Source organism: Mchenga conophoros, linkage group LG15 (assembly GCF_057382185.1).
Source record: "Mchenga conophoros isolate Kocher_MC1m ecotype Shallow Benthic linkage group LG15, M_conophoros_male_GT1.1, whole genome shotgun sequence".
NCBI classification, from domain to species: domain Eukaryota; kingdom Metazoa; phylum Chordata; class Actinopteri; order Cichliformes; family Cichlidae; genus Mchenga; species Mchenga conophoros.
The window spans coordinates 6,376,950-6,398,213 of NC_140540.1; the positions used below are offsets into that span (position 1 = coordinate 6,376,950).

The following is a 21,264-nucleotide window of genomic DNA, read 5'->3' on the forward strand; positions in this document are numbered from 1 at the left end:
ACAGTCAACACCCCCCTAATCAGCAGCAATCAACACTCAGCAGAGAATCTGGATGGTTTTTCCCTCACACACACACTCATCCACACACACTCATCCTGTCAGCCCGTTGACCTAGGCATCCTCATCCTCAGCTAGGGTGTGTTCATTAAAAAAAAGGAAAAAAAGAAAAGAGTTTGGAAAGGGGAGCTTCCGCACATGCTCGGAAAAAACATACGTGCTATCACAGTGATGAATCACCCAGTTAAAGGCCTCTCGCGCTGTGGTCATCTGTTACCTGACCCAGCCTGATAGCGCTTCCCACCGTCCCCACACTCACACCTACGAGCAAGAGCGCTCTCTCATCCACACTCCATCGCACATGCTAAGGCTCTGCTCTTTGGCCTCTCGGTGTCCATAACACAGTCAGGCATTTTCATTGTGTTATAATCACAGCATCCTGTTTGTGACCCGGTGACATCAGTTCCTGTTTCCTCCCTGATTAAAAAAAAAGGGAAAAAAGCAGAACATGCCACTGCATGCTGACTGCTTTTCTCACGCATCGTTTTCATTTCGTTCTGTACTTAGCTCGCACACATGACTCGGGCTCTCAGGAAACATCCTCAAAACAAGCCAGGGCCCAGACAAACACACTAATCAGTGCTATTTATTCCCAATCTAGGAAAAGGGAAGAAAATAAAATGTATAAATTGATGTGTGAGCAAAGCAGATGTTGTGCCAGTCAGGAGTTGAAAGTTGCAGGTTGTCTTTCTTTTTATAGCTGGAGCTCTTGTGGTTTGTTAAAATCCTTAAGTGGCTTCAAACAGCATGAGTTTGTTATTGTTGGCCTATGTGTCCTTGCCCTGCCCTGTTGAGGTGAGCCTGATCCAAATATTGATAGTATCGATACCAACCCTGGTATCGGTATTTGTATTGGATCAATACTAGCACAATCCGGTTGTTCAGTGATGACGCAACGAATCCTACTTCCGGGTCTAAAGTAGTGTGCGTTTAATATGGCTTTTGTGTTGTTAACATGTTTAATGTTATGTATTTTCTTCTATTTGATCTCAAAAAGCTCCTAAAACAGTCAGTGATCCCTGTTGACCTCCCTCGGCTTTTATTACCGCTAATCATTTATTTAAGCTCAGTTTTTAAAACCCTAGGATGTAACTACAGCCCAGCCCATGCAGCAGTATATGAATGACTAACCTCGTATTGTGGATGGATTATCTCAGTTGTTCTCCTGGCTGAAGTTTGGTCCTTTTACAGCATCCTGCCATGCGATTACATTTGTTCCTGACCACCGAGAACACTCACATTAACTTTTATCGAGTGGAAAAAAAGTTAGCTTGTTTATATTATGCTAACGTAGCTGTGTCGCTAGCGGTCACGTAGCACATCATTATATACCAGCTAGCCCAACTTCAGTAACCCTACAAACGTCACTGCTGTTTAGTTTTCTGTCTTCATTTATGCTGGAAGTGATAGCAGAGCTGCACGTTTTAATTTGTTTCCAAAACCCCGCAGTCAGGACATGCTATATTGTATTTAGATAGAAGCTAGCGAGCTAACTCCTTGCTAACTTCTAACTCCGTTAAATGTCATAAATTCGGTTTTCATGGATGCCTGGATGTTAAACTCAATTGTTACACCTGGTAGAGCAGAACGCTGATCATTTTATTAAAGATGAAAGACTTTAGACAGTTTTTCAACTCTCAGTAATGCCATAGTGATCGTTTGATATATGGACCTGCAGCGGAGTTTAGACCCAGACACGGCTAGTGACGTTAGACTGAACAACCGGATAGGATTGATACTTTGTTGCACTATGAAAAATGTCTAAAACTTTTTCTGTTCAAACATCACGTTTATTCTAGTTATAGCCTACAGCACATTTAAACAACAGAAGCTGACGCAAAGTGCTTTAGAGACAGACATATGTACATTCAGGGTCTCCAAAAACAGTTTCAAAATACAGTTTCAAAAGCTGAAAGATGTGTTTTACTGTGTTAACTGAGTACTATGCAAAGTAAAAAGCACCACAGTGATTTAGTAGTTATTAAAATGTGTTAAGAAGTTAACAAATTGATGATGACTCAGCTCATAAATAGTGACACACACTGACACACACTCTCCCCCACTTAAGCTGCCTTTCTCGGTTATACTTATCAGCATCTGTATCTGTACTGGTACTGGTATCTGCAATGCTGGCCCTGTATTTACTTAACATCAGATTTGCAGTATGGAGCAGCACTACTGTCCTTGCCCTGCTATTATAGCTGTCTCATTATTTAACACTAGGTGTCAGTAAGAACCCCCCCCACACACACACACACACACACACCCCACACCCCCACACACAGGAAACAGGGGATCAGTACATGCCAACATAAAACCTGCAGGAACCCTTATGTTTAACTTAAATGCCACACTTCTAGAGCAATAAGCAGATCTGCTTTTACTTGATCTACAACCGACCTTTAATCAAAATGTAAACCAGTCAAACACACTGTACAGTTTATTAACACACACCCTCATCTAAGATAAACATGCACTGATCATAATTCCTTCATAGTTTACTTTTAGATCCAAATCATCTGTCCTAATTACCCCCTAACCTTTTATCTAACATTAGTAGAAGAATGCATACCCTGAGTCACTGCATATATGTGCGGGGAAAAAATAGGGGTCGGGAGGTTTTACTAGGATATCAGGACTAATTAAACATGTAGACTGTGTCAGCATGAGGCTTGAATGATGATCTTAGATTGGTTTGAAGGCAAAGACAAATGAATGTATGATAAACGGACGTGTGCAAACATCGGAGAAGTGGGTGCCACTGAAGTCCTTAGCAGGCTGTGGTGAGAGCAACACGAGATAATGTAGCAGAGAGCTTGAGAAGCGGATGGACATGAAGGCACAATGGGCTGGAAGCTCGTGCATGCAGTAGCTTTAGATTTATGAAGAGCTGATACTGGCCTGGCCTCTTATCAAGACAGGTAATGCCAGCTATTTATAGATAATCTATGTATTGAGCACAGATGAGCCTCTGCTATAACTGTATATCAGATCTAACAAGAGTGGTGAGCATTTTTGTGCGTTTGATCAGATCTGAGGCTGGATCTTTCTGTCCATCCCATGTCTTTTATTTTGTCTTGACTGAGTTCCATGTTTTAGCTGTGTTGGCACTTTGCCATTTTCTTTCTTATCTTTTTTAACAGGGTTTCAAATGCATTTTAAATCTTACATGAAGTAGAAACCCATACATGCTATTATTTTGCAGGAAATCCAAAGAAAACACACTTGATTATTACAATATATATGAGGGAACCTGTGTTTAAATAATTCAGAAAGATTATGCTTCCTGAGTATAACTGCAAGAAAAGCATTGAATCTGGTTACATTTTGGAGTTTAAGCTAGTAGGCTTTTTGGTGATTGTAACCTACAATCACCTGCTGTACCTACACAGACAGAAAGAGAATCAAAGCTCAAATTAACATGTTATGGTGTCGTAATGGGTCCCAATTAGATACATAATGCATGCAAAGACTGACTTGAAAAGATGAACGTAGCCACAGTGAAGTTATCCAGTGAATGGCCCACTTCCTTTTTGAAGGCTCGACTTGGGCTAAAGCCTATCTAGGGTGAAATACACCCTAGATACACCCTGGACAGGTTGCCAGTCCACTGCAGCGCTAACACAGGGAGACAGACAACCTTTTAGGCATACATACACACCTACAGCAAAATTTGGAATCTAACATGATCATTTTTGGACTGTAATAGGAAGTCGGAGTAGAGCCCACACAAGCAGAAAGAGAACATGCAATAAATCATATGTTTTCTCTCTTACACATGTACATCCATATAAGGTCCTGTGTAACTCCCTGCTATACCAGATGTGGTTTCCATCTCTCCTGTGTAAAGTCATATCTTTCAGTTAGAATAATTTATTTGTGGTTTGTATCAAAGTGAAGCAGTTGTTTATGTGCTCTTTTTACGTGGTTAAATAAAACGATTCCTATAGGGAATCTCCCATAGGAACATCTGATGCAATGCCTTGGTATGTTGCTTGGTTCCTGCTGAGGCCCTGAAACGCTTTGGGAAGTTGCATCAGCCGTATGAATCGCTAAAGCTTGTGAAGAGAGTGACAACGCATTGGAGCAATCACAGAGTTATTTGTTTTGAGTGACAGTTCATCGAGCAATCGCGTTAAAAGATGGCAATGCCGGGCAAGTCATTTTTAACCAATAGTGTAACGAATTTGTTTCCTAGTCCCGCCCTATTTGGCGCACCGAAATCTGTTTGGGCAAACGGGGTAATTTGGTAACGCCCCTTTAAATATGATTGGTGTTAAACGGTAGGAGAGGACCCGCCTACGTCCTGCGGACTCTATAAAAGTAAGATCCCTGCTTCGCCATGTTATCGAAGAAACGCGTCAGACAGACAGATACATCTTGGCGGGTATATTAATACCATCTGGGCGTTAAACGCGGTAACATCTGTAAATCCTCGAGCTTTTAATTCGGTTTTTTTTTTAAAGCCAACCATCACCAGCCGGCAAGCAGCTGGCAAAAGCGGGTTTTGTCTTTTTTCGACATTGAGCTAAGGGCCAAAGCGGCTGCCATGGATTTTTAAGGCATAATGCGGCATCTCTAATGCAATGGCAATGCACAGTGCAAGGCAAAACAAACAGCGAAATTCCATCTTCGCAACTGCCAAGCAGTTGGGCTCAAATACCGTCCGCGGTATACCTGCGAGCCAACCGGTGCCTCTGCTCCTGGACCGACGGAAGCTAACGCTAGCTAGCTAGTCATCTTAGCTGGTTTAAAACAAATCATTCAGGAAAAAAGATCCATTCATTCATTTGAACGTCGTCAAAACTAACGATCCAAAAACAATGAAGCCTCAAGATATCATCGCCGGGAAGACCAGCCTGTGGATTTTCGGGTACGGGTCGCTGGTGTGGAAGCCTGACTTCAAATATCAGAGGAGCAAGGTCGGTTACATTCAAGGCTACAAGAGACGCTTCTGGCACGGAGACAACTTCCATCGTGGGAACGATGAGTTGGTAAGATGGGGCATATGTTTACTTGTTAACGGGAACATCATTAGATTGCTTAGGGTGGCATGATATGTTGAACAGCTGGGCTCACACTGCATCAGGCGTTGTCCGTGACGTGATTTATTTTTTTCTTCTTCTCTGCAGCCCGGAAGAGTGGTGACGCTGATCGAAGATGATGACGTAAGTGGAACTTTCTGCTTCCTATTGGTTTACAGTAGAAAGTGCAGTGGAGTTTCCAGTCTACATCAGTTAATTGAATGATGACTTAATATGTTTTCATCTTCCTCCACAGGAGACTACTTGGGGTGTGGCGTTTGAGGTGGCAGGCTCACAGCTGGAGGAGTCCCTGAAGTACCTCAATGTGCGAGAGACGGTCTGCGGAGGCTACATGACCAAAATGGTGGATTTCTTCCCTGAGGGGAATGACCAGCCTCCGGTTCAGGCGCTGGTTTACATTGCCACCTCCGACAACCCTCTCTACCTGGGCCCGGCCACCTCGGAGGAGATCGGTGCCCAGATCGCAATGTCCAGAGGGAAGACGGGCCACAACTTGGAGTACCTTCTCCGGCTTGCGGAGTTCATGAGGAGCAGTTGCCCACATGTGGAGGACCATCACCTGTTCTCCATCGAGGCCACAGCATTGACCATGGTGTCTTACCTGTTAGCAGCACAGTAGCTCGTACCCTTTGTTTCACTAGCATGTAATGGAAAGAATACACTACACATGAGGCTTTGATCTGCCATGTTCTACCTGTGTTTTACATTCTGTAGCTTCACATCCTCATCACCATCCATTGTACTTGAAAAAGTGGAAAAAAAGAAGGGTAGCTTAATACAATCCCTACAATGTTCACTGTAAACACTGTTTTTCTTCACTAACTGTTTTGATTTGTACGGTGCAACTTCCGTCCAATTCAGAAGGTACTGCTGTCGCTCGTGGTTGAGTGCGTTGATGTGTCAAAGAATAAATCTGACTCTGAAAAGTTGCTTGTGACAACTGAGTGTCAAGTAAAATAAATACCAATTTAAAAAAGTGGAAAATGACTGTTTTTGTGTGTTATTGCTGCAACAGAAACTGTTTGTTTAAATGAGCTGTGGCTCATTTAAAAGAAAAAGGCTCTGTTCTTGGTCAGGAAAATCTGGAGGTATCAAAAGTGGCAGTTTAATGAGTGCACAGCAAAGAGATGTATTCTAGAGAACTGATTTAACCAGAAATCCTAAAATAAAGTACACTAAAGGAGAAAATGTTTTTGTACTGCATTTTCCCAAGGAGTATTTTGTGGGGTTTTTGTTTTTTTTTTCCCCCCCTCCTGTTTAAAAACAAAAACACTAAGCACTCAGTGTGAAGATTGCAATTGAACCAGCTGACAGAACTTTTTCACACCAGCTAATAACCTGTGGTGAGGGAGGCTTTCAAGGTGTTTGTGTGCATGTCATAAGAACACAGACCATGAGGGTCTTCTCTTGCCAAGAAGCAGCTTTTCTGACATGCTCTTGGAATAAAAACAAAAAACAGACGTGCTGGTTCACATCTGGTTTGCAGACTAACTCAACAGCAATGTTCTAAGAAGTCAGTAAAGCTTTTTGAACAGGTCTCCTGAGTGCACATATACAAACATACGTCAGACACACCCAAACATTGGCCGGAGCAGCTTGTACCCTGGATGTGATTCAAGTCCAAGAGTCTATCTAGGTGAAAAGGCTTATATAACTGCTGACCGGGAACAAGTCCAGACCTGGAAGTCCTGTGTTTACAAGTCTGCCCCGTGGTCGTGTCAAGAGTGCACCAGGAAGAACACACTGCAGATGCGTTCACTGAGATGAAATCTCAGCAGGGTGACATGAAAACGGCGACATGGGTCTCAGGTGCATCTTTGTCAGTTTGATCGCCTCTCAAATGGGTTGTTTTTCTGTCATTTCCTTACATCAAGGCTAAGTTCTTCCAAATGATTTTTCATAAACAGACCTTACAGATAGTTTCTATTTTAAGTGCCAGAGGTTTTGAATATCTTATCTCTGAGATATACGTTTCCCTCCCAGTGCAACGAAGCTCAAAGCTCCCTGTAGCACAAAAAAACCCTACATTTGGCAATCTTTATACAGTCGACTTCTTTAATAGTTACTCCAACAAAAACTGCCCATGGCCAGGTCTGCCTATTATTCTGAGCAACAGAGATCTAATTTCTTGGAACGACTACAGTAGAATAGATTAAATGTAATTTTAAGATTGCTGTAAGGACCACCCATTAAATTAGGGTTGAATGTGACCCTTGGCTGTATAAGGATGTCTTACTAATGAGATTACAGGTATAAAGTTTAGTTTTTCTCTGTAGAGTTGTTAATCGTACCTTTATCTTTTTTTTAAATCAAAAACATGTGAATTTTGGTTTCTGGTCTCTGAAGTCCCAGTTTCCAGGGGTTTTGGTGAGTTTATGAATCTATGATTGTGGGATTGTCAGGAGATGCCGTAAAATCACTTTCTGGCTGAAGGAAGAATACAGAGAACCTTACAAGGGTAAACAAGCAGAGACATAACAAGAGGGGTGCCAAACAAAATGGTTTTAAGAAAAAGGTGAGAAAACATTTGTGTGATAACAGAAACTGCTGTTTCTGAGCTTCAGATGTTATATTTAAATAAAGGGCTGAAATGAATATTGTTTGTATCTATAGCCACGAGGGAAATAAAGCGTGCAACTACTGAGAAACTGACATGAAGATGTCAGTGTTCTATCACTGTTGTGCTGCACACAGATGTTTTAGTTTTCTGAGAGATGGCAAGGCATGTTTCTCAGCTGGCAAAGTGATGTTTCCACCTGGCAGTAGTCTACTAATATGTGACCACCCATTTGTGGAAGATATTAAGTAATATGAAGCTTTTATGAAATTTGTGGCCTTCCAAATCTCATTAAGCCCCCATTCAGCTGTACTTTTTAAACCTAGTACTTCTACAAGCAGAATTATTACATTCTTGGTCCTTTATTCCATTTCTTTTCTTTGCCAGTGCAGATTCCCTCCACTGTTGCAGACCTGAAGTCCACAACAGCCTCATAGATTGAGAGGCAGGGTACACTCTGGACGGGTCACATGGCTAACACAGAGAAAGGCATCCTTTCACGGTCACATTCATAGTTAAAATCTATTTAGAATCGCCAATTAATGTAACATGGATGTCTTTGGATTGCTGGAGGAAGCCAGGGTACCTGGAGAGAACATGCAAACTCCAAACAGAAAAGCCACGGCTGGCTGGTGGGTTTGAAGCAAGTAAGCAAGCAAAAATTAAAAAATTAAAAAAATGGAGGAAAAAAAAGGGCTTTTTACATAAGAGTGTGTACTTTTTATAAAGTTTCACTTGGTGACCACTTTAATATAACTGTGATAATTAATTAATATCAATAATTATTGATAGTTATCATTTTTTACCTTACAGCCTATTTATATTTTTCCAGGATATCATACAGTGAGTTAACCCTCGTGAAGCAATGGGTTCAAACCCAGGACAGTGCTAATGTAAAAACCAACAAACAAACAAGCAGCAGAATCAAACTGCTCAGATTTCGCCATCTTTTATTTTCAGTTGACTCCTGTTAGTAAAATGACAGATGCATTTCTTCATATGTACATGTGACTTATAAAAATAGTCAGGCAAATGAGAGAAAAAGCCAGAGGAAATGTCGCTTTCATTCATCATTATGTACAATCGATATAGAACATTGCATTTTATTCACGCTATAAACACAAAAACAAACCCATTAGAACAGATGTAGTGCTCAACTCAGGACACTGGTGCACACCTTTTTTTTTTCCTGTTTTTTGTTTCTGAAACATGAATGACATCAAAGAGAACCACAGATTTGTCATCACAGAAAACAATTTTGGAAAAAGTAAGAAAAAAAAATGGCTCTAGAATTCGCAATTTACAGTTTACAGGTGAAGATTTTTCTGCAATTTTTGTGAATCGCCTGTTTTTAACTTAAATAACTTAAAACAACCAAAATAAATGTGAATCGATTCATACGTTTAACATTAGCAGCATTGCTCTATCAATCAGTACCCCTTATTTTAGTAGACCTTTTCTTTCTTTTTTTGTTTTTACATTATTTTCCCCATTGGACACAAAAAATAATCAGAAATTTTCCATTTCCACCTATACATGAACACATTTTATGGATACAGTTTTACCTGCCTGCCTGTTGGTTTCAGTACATCTTTCATTACAAAAATAGGAGCTTTAGTACAAAAGCTGTTTGGTATGGTGGGTTCACATTAAGCTTTGTAAAATGCAGACTTGTCCACCAGCTTTGCGCTGAACATATCTACAGAACAATTAAATAACCAAATGTGCATGTAGGAGAATCAGTAACACAGAACAAAAATCTAAATAAAATAACAATTAAAAATAAAAAATAAGGGAAGACGTGGCTCAGTGCATTTGACAGGAACTCCTTTTTCTCGCTACCCGGGCAAATCCAAGGATCTGAAAAGCCCTTTGAGCTACACGCCTTTGGGTTTCCTGTCGTCAATAGTAGAATACAGCTTGTCTTCTCAAAAAAGCACTTAGAAATACTTCTGTCAAAATTCAAATTAAAATGCTCAAGGCAGTGTTTTTGTCCACTGCTCTGGACAAACAAAAAAAAACAAAAAAAAACTAAATGAATATAAATGAACTAATGCAGAGGCTGGTTGAGGCTGTACCTTTAAATTGTTGTGGTTACTCTAGCTTCTATTTAGTTGCTGAGCCAGAAGGGAGAGCGTGGTCCTCCAGGTAGTGAGCCTCAGTTACTATAAATACTCTTGTTTATTAGTTTAGGTGGGCGGGGAGGGGGGCGGGGGGTATCTCTGGGAATCACAGTGAAGAGCAGGTCAGTTATCTGTCAGGGCATATTAATACGAATATGCGTACACATGTATCATCGAGCCCCAGGACCGCCAGGACCCTTTCCTTTCCTGACTGCTCCGTGGCTGCTGTGGTGGTGGCTGTGGGCCAGCTGTTTGTGGGGGCTCGGCGTGGAGGTGCCTCCTTTGGTCTGGGGGGAGGAGCTTCTGCTGAGGCTAAAGGCAGGACTGGTACCAGACCGGCCCAGGGAGGTCTGCAGAGGGCTGGATGCAGAGAGGCCCGCTGAAATTAGGGACAGGAAAGGATGAGGTTATTTATCATGTTCAAACAGCCAGTTCAGTAGGACATAACTGGCTTGTGTTTGTTTTTTTGCAGTGATATGCATCGGCCTCAAAAAACCAAAACAAAAAAAGTCTCGATTAGACATCTCTGGGAGAAGTTCATAACAGTGTCAACTGTGTGGCACTGATTGGAATGTGAAATGATTATGGACTCTAACAATCTCCTCCTTTGTTACTTTCTTTTGGCTTAATGTATCCATAACAGGAACCAGTAAGGTATTCATTCAGTGCATTCATTGTGGCTTGAAAAGAGATGACAGGTCAGCACTCTGGCTTGAAACATTGGTGAAGCTGTAACGTTGTGCATGGGTAGTAGACGTTTAGCTTGCAGGGAAAAGGACAGATTTTAAAACAATATTTTTTAAAAAACTGAGTTACTCTTGAGTTAAGAGTGCTCATTTGAAAATATGGATGTATGAACATGAGAAACAGAACAAGCATGTTTGTTGTGACACACATATTCTTTTTGATTTCTGGACAGCCAGTGCCTGTGCATAAAGATCCGTACAATATTTACATACCTTTCGAAACACTGTAGCCATAAGCAGCATAAGCTGCTGCCGAAGCAGCTGCCGCGCCTGCCATCGCTCCTGCCATTGCTGCTGCACTACCTGCAGTTGACTTACGCCCGCGTCCTTTCCCTCCAGTCTTGGCACCGCCTCCAGAGCCTTTAGGCCGCCCACGACTCCGCCCGGACCTGCCTCTGCCTGGACTGATTGTGTCCGAGGCTGAAACACCTGAACACCACAGGCAATAAAAGGAAAAAATAGTAAAAAAAAAAACCTCTTCAGTATTTTACAGTCAGGCGGGAATCAACATCACTGTCAGAGACACTCAGTTTGGTTTGGCCTTGACCCTAGAGCTGGGCGATATATCGAGTTTTTAAAACATATCGATATATTTTTATACGAGATATAAGATGTGACAATATCCTTTATATCGATATAGTCTATGTTACGTTATAATTATAGTTGTGGAGCCGCAAGTTTGCCTCTTTCGTCCACTTTTGTCTCTACGCAACGTTACTCCGCCTCGCCTTCACTGAAGACAACTCCCCTTCCTCCCCCATCGCTTCACGTGCAGGCAGCGACAAGACGGACACGGCAAATCTCCGTTAACGAGTTACTGCGCATCGCCCCATGCGTGGGGCTGGACGGCGTCAACGTGCTAACGAGCTAACCGCGCTAACGAGCTAACAGCGCTAACCCTAAAATCCTTTCATTCTCTCAAAAGTTGATAGCGCGCCTTATGTATGAATTCTGGTTGTGCTTGATGGCCGCGAACCGATTTTATGTGGTACACGGCGCTCAGCAATCTGTCAAAAATGTTTGAGTACGACTTTGGTAAGCTACGGAGCTGCACCGCTTGATAGATTGTCGGCGCATTACGGCTACCGAGGAGCTTCGCGGAGTGATACGTACTGTGCATCAACGTAATATTACCGTATTGTGTGTGTATAAGGACCATAAATGGCACCTGTAAGAGAGGTGGTTATGAAGCGGATTTCAAACTCCAGGCTATCAGTCACACAGTAAAACTTGGGAACAGAGCAGCTGTGAAATCTGTCTTTGTTATTACGCTCAGCGTCTTTTAGTTTACATTTTGACTGCACAATTGTGAGCTCTTTGTTTAGCACAAAAACAACCTTGTTTTCTTTTATTTATGGAGCATTATTATTTAATGAATGCTCATAATTTAATTTTGAGTAATTTTTCATGTACATCTGTGCTGTATGTTAATAAAAGTGCCTGTGTGACATCTGGGACACAGCTTTGACTAAGAACTCTCTTTTTGTTCTTACTTTATGGCTTAAAAAAAAAATCGAGATATATATCTTATATCGCCATCCAGCTAAAAAATATCGAGATATGAATTTTGGGTCATATCGCCCAGCCCTACTTGACCCAGTCTTTCAGAGTCTACTGTGGTCATTTCTCTGCAACATTTAAGCGCAATTGCACATTAATCACGGCTCATCATTACTGTAAGTGCTGGCTCAAGCAAAAAAAGGAACACTCTTCTCATTTTCCATACTGTTTGCACAATCAGAGCCAGAGTGGTGATGTACCTAATCCTCCAGTACCTTGTCTTCTCCCTCTCTGACTCCCCACATCCCACCACTGGTCTGCATTTCTCTACACGTTTCACTCCAAATACTCTGGATTACAACCTCCCTATGTGGGGAAAAAGGCCCTACTCTATCACTAACACCAAAGCACACATGAAAACCTTTCATAAAATTCCCCACGCTTCCCCCGACCTTCAGGTCTAAATTTCACTCTTCTTTCCTTTCCCATTTTCAAGTTCACCAGTTGATTCTTGATTCTTTGCTTTCCATCTCATCTTCCAAACCTTTCATTTAAACATCATCTACATCTCTGAAGGAACCAACTTTCTCCCAGCTTGCTGGCTCTGGTTATCACTGCGCATCAATAATCTTGCTGGCAAGCACCTCTTAGCATGGCAGCAAAAATTCCCAACAGGTTTTAACGAAGAAGTATGGATTTAGGAGAGATTATCTTGCCGCAAAAATTCCAAAGTGAAGATAAAAGGAAAAAACATTCACCATGTATCTTGATTTCTGAGTGCGGCCGAGCCAAAATAAAACTGTTATAAATGTAAAACAAGCAAGAAACGAGCTGCATACAGCTTATGAGGTAAAAAGCCACTTGTCTCAATGGACCCCAGCCTATTAAAACACAAGGCGAGATAGCAGAGAGAACATAACAAGCCAGCCTTCTACGTGCAGCGATGACTTTCATGTAAGTCACACTAATTTGCTATTCTAGCAACAGTAGAACAAGATAATAGTCTCATGGAAAGGACAGATTAGGTTTTATTTGGCAACTCCACACTTGGAAGAGATTATATGTACTTAGATTATTTTTAGTTAGGACAAACCATTAGGTTTCTGATAGTGTATGAGATACGTTGCTGGGTGGGCTGGCTGTTTAACACTGCCAAAAATGCATTGGCTAAACAACCAGAGAGCAAGAGAGACCTCTAAAGCCTTTATATAGGAAGAACACAACTTTTAGCACCATTTACATACTTTGGGCTTAAGTGACTGTCTTTAATGCTACATATATGCTACATATTTATTTGGAAACTTTGAACTTTAGCTGCTGATATCACTCACTATACAAACGGATATGTCCTAAATTCAGAGGTGGGGAGTATCAGTAACAAGTCAAATCTGGTCTTGATCTACAGCAAATTTTCCAGGGACACCAACTGCAGAGCAAGTCTATGCAAAGTGCAGAAAAACATAAAGTATACTGCTCTACTCGCTCCATGAACGATGGCTAGACTGAAATTGTTTTCTCACCATTCATATTGTCAGAGACTGATCCAGACACAGAGGCGGGTGAGTTGGTGGCACGAGACTGAGGCGCGGAAGAAAGCGGATCATCCACGATGACGAGCATGTCGCTGCTGCTCTCATCCGCGTCGGCATCAGGAGGTAATGAGCCGGGCTGGAGCTCGCTACTTAAGGAGATCTGTCCATGCATAGGAGTACAAACAGACATACATACAGGCTGCGGGTCAGCACCACAAGGGAACGAGGAACCAGGTAAGTACAGTAAAGGGCAACAAGAGGAACAGTCCGAGGAACAGAGAGGAAAGGAAAGGAAAGGAAAGGAAAGATTCAATGTGCAGGGTATAAAAGTGACAAATGGTTGGGAAAAGGTAAGACGGACAGAAGAGTGGATCGAAAGAAGAGGAAAGCCGGAGAAGAGAATATAGGGGAAGAATTAATAACCCAAAAGAAACAAAAGATAAGAAAAGAAAAGGGGAGGAGGATTAATAGCACAGCATGCAAAGTAAGATTGTGAGTTTGTGGATGCAGGCCAAAGAAGCCTAATGGAGCAGCCACAAGTCATCACATTTAACATAAATCTCATCCCTTTCCCGCCTCATCTATGACCTACACTTTCACAAAAGCCTTTCTCTCTCTTTATCGCACACATGCACACACCATCCATCTCTTCTGTTTTTCCTCTGGATCCCTCACCTCGCTGAAAGGACTGGGCATGGCCGAGTCCATCTCGACGCTGATGAACGAGTCGTCTCCATCTGCCGACAAGTTAGAGTTGTCTGCTGAGGGGGCGTGGGAAATGACCAGGTTCACTTCCTTTTTCCTCTTGTTCTCCAGCTCCTCGTTCTTCTTCTGAAAGTTAACAACAGAAACGAGAACAGGAGAGGGTATTGATGAAATCAATTCTGCTGAAGTAGGGGTGTGAAATTATTTTTTCCTCTAAAACAGAATTAACCTAACTAGTATATATTAAACCAGTGGTTTAAGCCACTTATTGTTAGAAGGCTTTGCTATGCAGATGATACCCAGCTATATCTATCAATGAAGCCAGATGATACAAAATAACTACTTAAACTGATGATCTCTAAATTCAGATAAAACATAGGCTATTGTACTCTTATTATTATTTCTTATTATTAATTATTAATCTCTGACTCTCTTCCACAGTAGGTCTTTTGTCTTGTCCTATCCCTCCCCTTATCCCAGACCTGTCACAGCAGATGGCTGCCCTTTCCTCAGCTTGGTTTTCCTTCCTGGTTTCTTCCTGTTAAAAGGCGGTTTACCTTCCCACTGTCGCCACTTACATACAGGGGTTAGGTTTTCTCTTATTAACAGAAAGGTCTTTATCGTACATTGTAAAGTACCGTGAGATGACTGTTGTTGTGATTTGGTGCTATATAAATAAACCTGAATTGAGTTGAACTGAATGCGCTGACAGTCAGTTGCATGGCATATACATTTTCTGTTCAGCTCTTGAGTTCAGAGCAAGACAAAACTCAGCAGCCACTGACCAGATTGCCATGAAATCCAGTATGGATATGATCCCCAGAGGAAGATATTTAATGATTTTAGATGAACCTCTGACCTTCCATCTGACCCTACTTTAGTCACTGACTATCTCAAACTAGTGACCTGATTTCTGTCAGATTCACCAGCTATGTACTGTATAATATCTCAAAGGAATAAGTCATAATGATTTCAATGTCCCCTCGACCCTTCCTGCAGCTTCACTATCAGGTCAATGTTATATTATGTTAGACAGAAGAGAGTCTATCGTCTAACAGACAGACTACAGTTTTCACTCTTGAGCTGAACACAAAACTTTCTGTAAAAGTTTCTTCCAGGACTCTTGTCTCCTTATCTTCCTACCTTACAATTTCTTCCATTCCAACTTTCTCTCTAACATTTCACATGTGTTTCTACTCGAAGTATTCTACATATTCCACTCCACATCCAGGCAGCCACCAACTCAGTTAATCAGTTCCATACCTTCTCAGCATACTTCTCCCTCTTCCTCTTGCGCTCCTTCACCTTGCTGCTCTCCTCTTGCTGCCTCTTCTCCTCTTGCCTTTGGCGCACTACAGAAAGAGACACAATGTTTGTTTTCATATTTTCCTTCCCCTCACAGTGAAACTCTAACATCTGCCCAATCAAAACACTCACATTTCTTCTCCAGCTCGTCATCGTCCAAAAGCAGGCTGACCACCTCTTTGGGTTTGAGCGTGTCTGGCTTGAAGTTGCCTCCAGAGATCACTACCCTTTGGATCTTATTAAAGAAGACCATTAAAGCATTAATCACCTCTGTTATTAATATGACCATTATGCACTTGTGTTATTTTGTTGTTGTTGGTTTAAAAAGAATAGAGGATATTTTTGACACACCTCGCTCTTTTCCTTGGCCCGCTGCAGTATCCTCTCCTCGATGGTGCCCTGACAGATGAGGCGATAGACGGTGACCTGTTTGGTCTGACCCAGCCTGTGAGCCCTGTCCATGGCCTGTTGGTCCACTGTGGGGTTCCAGTCACTGTCATAGAAGATAACCTGCACAGGAAAAAATATATATGTCATAATATTTTTCTCTAAAATTAGGATATCCATGTTTACCACATTGTCTAATTTTTTTTTGTGAAGAAAGCCTGAGCGTGAAACAGACACTCCCTTCTCTGCAATTTCGGAGACTAATAACAATGACGTGTTTTCCCAAGTGAACTGCCTTTTAACGTGACAGATGTCCTGTGTTAACAATCGCTTCACGCTCATTGTCATGAAAGCTAATTTCACTCGAACAGGGCTACAGGGAGTTTATAGCGAGACATGTTAATAAACACTGACATTATCATTTTCAGAGGCGTGTTTAGCCCTACTGATTACATACACAATCATGCTCCTTAGTCATTATCCAAACGTATTTATTTATGCTGAAACTGTGTTTTACGACAGAGAATGTGTGCTGCCCTGGATATAGACCTTTAGTAAATGTTAGTGCTATTTAAACTATGATATGGTATCAATAAGGGGCTCACAGTGTCAGCAGCAGTCAGGTTAATGCCAAGCCCTCCGGCCCGTGTGCTCAGCAGAAAGACAAAGATATCCGTTCTGTGGAGGGCAGTGAGAGAGGAGTGGGGGGTGGAGGGAATAGAGGAGGGGGACAAAATCAGAAGATATCATTCCCAACTGCAGCTACAGCACAAATATCCACATATCATGCCATTAAATGAAGTTGCAATGTAAGTTAAGAATAAAAATGTCAAGCTTAAGTCCTGTATAGGATGTGAAATGTGCACCAGTAGTGAAAGCCTTGCAACATAAAGCAACTTCAATAAACTCCAATAAACTTCAAACTCTTTTGTCCTCCAAAAAGAGTAATGCTGGCGCCTGAGAGCTATGTACTAATGCAAACCAGAGAATGTGGACTAAACACACCCATATATATTTCGATGTATGGGTGACGTCTTATTTCATGCATGCACAACCACTTGCACTCTAGGTCGTATTTTATCTTTACCCACCGACTCTGGAAGTCAGCCACCATATCCCTGCGCTCAGAAATCTTGGAGGATCCATCGAGGCGCATGTAGGTGTGCTTGCGATAAACCATGTACTCCTGGAAAGATGGGACAAAGACAGTAAAGAAAATAATTACTAATAAATAAATAATGACTCCTCATTTATTCTGGTCTTTCACAGAGCAGAAGGTTGGCTTACTTCCAGTATGGAGGAATATGTAGATATAGAATAACTGATTCTAATTTTCACAACATCTTTTGCTTTATTTTCATAAAACCTATAACTAGAATAACTAGATCTGCATCAAGTTAATAAAAAAAACTAAAACTTAACTCTAGGATTAGCCAATATTTGGCATTCATAGATCGCTCTCACCACTGATTTCGAAACCAGCAAACCAAAGTTATCCAAACTTCAAATCCAAAACTCAAATCTCAAACTGTTCTTCAGCCTCTGCTCTGGGGATCGCAAGCAGCAACTACACACTGAATTTAATAAGCTCTCAAATATGAAATTCTATTCTTTCTCTGAGGAGTGGATAAAGCCTTCAGCCCTACTTGTTAAATTTCAAGGGTCAAGAAATATTCATCTGTGCTGTAAGAATTTCTTTCTGACAGCAATTTTGTGTCCAAAATCCCAAAATCCCACATTTCTTATGTGCATTCGCTGGAGTTGAAACCTCAATCCGAGCCCAGGGAGGCATTGAGAAATCAAGAGCTTGATATTCTATCCCCCCCAAAGTCTGCTAAGCTGCGCTGTGTGCGCCTGTGTGTGTGGGTTTGATGGGAGGAGCTCTGAAGTCAGAGCAACAGCAGTGATGAGGTGACTCGCTGAGCTTCCTTTGAGCGCTGCCCTGAACTCGCGACCTCCTCGATGAAACATGTCAGTCCCCCCTGAACCAGTTACAATAAATGGCCACACATAACAACTCCCCTCACACAGCCATTATCAATGATAACGATGATTTGAAGCTATGTTTTCTATGACCCCCTCCAAATCCCCTTTCACGACACCCGGGGCCCTCAGTCCCAGCAGGGCCTGCCCCCTCATCGCTCTGAGTGTCTGGCTCTGTTCCCAACAGCCCCATCTGCTCTAACCGAACACTACATTAGGGACCATTAGGGCAGCGCTCGCCAAAATGCTGCTAACCTTGTTGAATTGGGCTTTGGTATCTTGCCAGCACAACGCTGCTGTCTTTCTAATCTCCATCTAAATCAGCAGAATCAAAGTTTTAGAAAAGTTACACCTGAGAGATCAAATTCCTCTGCAGCCTTTTTGTGGTTTACACTTGGAGTCCTGGTTAGTTGCAGCATGCTTTCGATTTCTTCCAAGATGCCACACTGAAATATAAATCCCAACAGCTGGCAATTTTCTACAATATTCTGATCCAGTTTGTGCTAACCGTAGGTGAAAGTGTGATATTTCTGCAGTTTTTCACTCATTTTCTAATGTATTCCTTTACAAATGTTATAAATCAAGCACTATGTCGGGTTGGCCTGACTGGACAAAATGTTTACTTTTTTCATGCAACTATCATCGGCCCATTATGAACCACATATCGCCAAAAAAACCAAAAACCAAAAAAAACAAAACAAAACAAAACCCCCCAAACCCCTATGTTCCCTGAAGTTCACGACGCATGGGAACACGCAAATTTGTTTTAAGAATGCCCGATACTTTTGTATCCACTCCAATTACAATTTTGCTTTTTCTTTCAAAGTGGCTCTGGGAACACAGGCTGTTCCCAACTTCCTGTTAAAAATGAGTCCCCACAGTCAAGCAAATGCTGTTAGATTAGTGTGCGTGGTCACAGACTGTTCCTAACCCAACAGCTGTAATAACTGAAAAGAACATGCTGTGGCACGATAATAAAACAGAGTCCACTTCAGAACTGAGCTGGGCTTAAGACTGTTATGTCTGCTGTCAGTGACATGGTACATACAACACCTGCCCAAGACCACAGGAGCAGCAGAACTTCACTGACCTTAACTATTAAACAGTGTTTCCAATTTTAGGCATTAATACAGATGTGTGAAAAAACACTTTGTAAAACATCCTATGGTGTAGTCTATGCACATTTCTTTTTGCATGTGTGGCTGAATCATTCTGCAATTACAAAAATGCTATCTGGCATTGGCTCCTATGCCAGTCTGTCGAGTTTCTCCGTGTTCGGTTTCTCATGGTGACTGCAAAAGCAGATCGTGTTGGCTTTTTTTCCACTTAATAAATGTTTAGCCACAGTTATTTAGCATTAAATTAATGTAACACTGAAGAGAGAGTCTATACACAGATTGAAATAGCAAAGAAAATGAGAATAAATATATAAATGACCACATTTTGTTTCACAGACGCAAAGCATATTGCCACTGAGCGGACAAATCAGTGTGTGCGCGTGTCATTAAATGTCTGGGGAGGGTGTGTGTGGCAGGCTTCTGCAGGCTATATGAAAACTACATCATATCTTTGACAGGTATCAACACAGCAGTATAAATCACACCTTAGCAGAAAGCTCATTGGACCTTTCTATCCCCCTCTAGTACAGCATACTAAGAAGTGAGCGACCAAATTGCATTGAGGAGAATGAAATGCAGGAAAAATGCAATCTCTGGTTCACTACAACAGTTCAGATCATTTTGGCTTCAAAAATAGTTCCACAATATTACAGGAGCCAAATGACCGCAGTAAGTGTCAGCAAGCAAGAACATGGACTTTGATTAGCTACTGCTAAAAAGTCGCATGTATAAGCAGAAAACCAGTTCAGACAAGGACAAGGTGATGAAACCTGCAAAACTATTCATTCATCAAAACCACAGTGTTAACAAACACGGTAACTACAACTCCACTCTCTGGCTTTTCCTTCTGTGTCACAGGCCGTAGAGTTTCTATATTTGCAATCATAGTGTGCAGAAACGTACAAACAAACTGTCATAATTGTTCCACAAAAGAATCTATGCAGAAGCCGTGCTTTTCATTGAATAATAGGTCACTGTGTGTCACTCCAACACTCCAAGACAATTTCCCCTCACACCAAACTAGTGATGGCAGCTGGCCGCCCCACCCCGAGCCTGGTTTCTATTAAAAGGACGTTTTTCCTTCCCACTGTCGCCAAGTGCTTGCTCTTAGGGGGTCGTTTGATTGTTGAAAGGTTCTCTGTATTATTATAGGGTGTCTGCTTTACAATATCAAGTGCCTTGATGTGATTGCTGTTGTGATTTGGCACTATATAAATAAAACTAACCTGAATTGAATTGAATAATGAACAAGGCACACCTGAAAGGCAAATTGCATTACCGGTACTTCATTTACAGACAAAATTCTATTCTGGTTTGGCAGCAGTTCCAAGAGACTGTGGGCATTTCCCCTCATTCCTGCATTTTAAGCTTTGCAGACTTTGCAGTAAAATGATGTCTAAAAAAAACTCAGCTTAAATAGGAAGGCAGTGGCTCCGTGGTCCCGCTACACTATCAGCTGCTGCCAAAGAAAGCAAACAGTGTTATTTTTCTTTGGGCCACCCGAATCTTAATGATCCATCAACTGACCGCGTGATGTCACCAGAAGAACCGGCAGCCGACTGGTGATGATAACAATGATGATAATGACACAGATCAGCATCAACTTCTCCCGCACTCTCTCTCTTAGTCAGAGACTCACTTTCAGATAATGAACTCCATCTGCAGATTTATTTATTTTTTTAGCTATGACCAATGACAAACATGGAAAAGGAAAAAAAAAAACACTGAAGCCAAATTGGGTGAATGTATGATTTCATCCGTGATTGCCTTGAGCCCATTAGCAGAGGAGATGCTGTCATATACAACCTCCCCCTCAACCAACGCCCACCTCCCATTGCATTATGAGGTCACTTATACACAATGACTTCTGTGATACACAGGGCGCTGTAATCTTGTCTCATTAAATCATAGCTAGAGGGAACAACTATAGGTGGGGCAATCAGTGAGAAGAACACTAAAGCAGAATGACTAGCCAGCATTATCGAAGCCATCTTGAGCATTCTCATCACTGCCGTTTTCCAGTGGCCTTTAACACGAGGCATTCTTGCTGTTTTCCAGACACACAGGAAGACGGTCCTTAGCCACCTGGGCCAGGTCCATCTACCATCAAAGCATTTGGCTGTGGAACTGGCTCTGCACTGTGTGAATAGGGACAGAATGACATCATGCGAGAGGCTTTTGGCTCCATAGTGATGTTTGCAACAAA

The 21,264-nt window shown here is 41.8% G+C and overlaps 2 protein-coding genes across 4 annotated transcripts in view; one reads left to right on the forward strand and one right to left on the reverse strand.

Moving 5' to 3' along the window:
- Positions 1-4,390: 4,390 nt before the first annotated feature.
- On the forward strand, positions 4,391-6,086 carry chac1 (ChaC, cation transport regulator homolog 1 (E. coli)). Its single transcript, XM_085247543.1, has 3 exons — positions 4,391-5,051; positions 5,190-5,225; positions 5,338-6,086. Exons 1-3 carry the CDS (start codon positions 4,881-4,883, stop codon positions 5,719-5,721), a joined length of 591 nt encoding a protein of 196 aa, XP_085103669.1. The 5' UTR covers positions 4,391-4,880; the 3' UTR covers positions 5,722-6,086.
- Positions 6,087-8,592: 2,506 nt separating this feature from the next.
- Positions 8,593-21,264, reverse strand: part of ino80 (INO80 complex ATPase subunit) — a 39,481-nt gene continuing 26,809 nt past the window's right edge. For 2 of the 3 annotated variants that reach the window (XM_085246600.1, XM_085246599.1), the window contains exons 29-37: positions 17,049-17,143; positions 16,563-16,635; positions 15,922-16,080; positions 15,703-15,805; positions 15,529-15,617; positions 14,236-14,391; positions 13,549-13,759; positions 10,742-10,957; positions 8,593-10,161 (exon numbers count right to left, since the gene is read on the reverse strand). In XM_085246600.1, coding sequence (XP_085102726.1) covers positions 9,953-10,161; positions 10,742-10,957; positions 13,549-13,759; positions 14,236-14,391; positions 15,529-15,617; positions 15,703-15,805; positions 15,922-16,080; positions 16,563-16,635; positions 17,049-17,143 — 1,311 coding nt within the window. In that variant the 3' untranslated portion in view covers positions 8,593-9,952. The remainder of the gene's footprint in view (positions 10,162-10,741; positions 10,958-13,548; positions 13,760-14,235; positions 14,392-15,528; positions 15,618-15,702; positions 15,806-15,921; positions 16,081-16,562; positions 16,636-17,048; positions 17,144-21,264) is intronic. The other variant, XM_085246601.1, reaches the window with a different exon arrangement.

Bases quoted from the DNA above. Each gene is read 5' to 3' on its own strand.
- chac1 (XM_085247543.1), top strand. From the start codon at position 4,881: ATGAAGCCTCAAGATATCATCGCCGGGAAGACCAGCCTGTGGATTTTC. The intron at 5,052-5,189 runs GTAAGATGGGGC...TCTTCTCTGCAG, and splicing joins ATCGTGGGAACGATGAGTTG to CCCGGAAGAGTGGTGACGCT. The intron at 5,226-5,337 runs GTAAGTGGAACT...CTTCCTCCACAG, and splicing joins CGCTGATCGAAGATGATGAC to GAGACTACTTGGGGTGTGGC.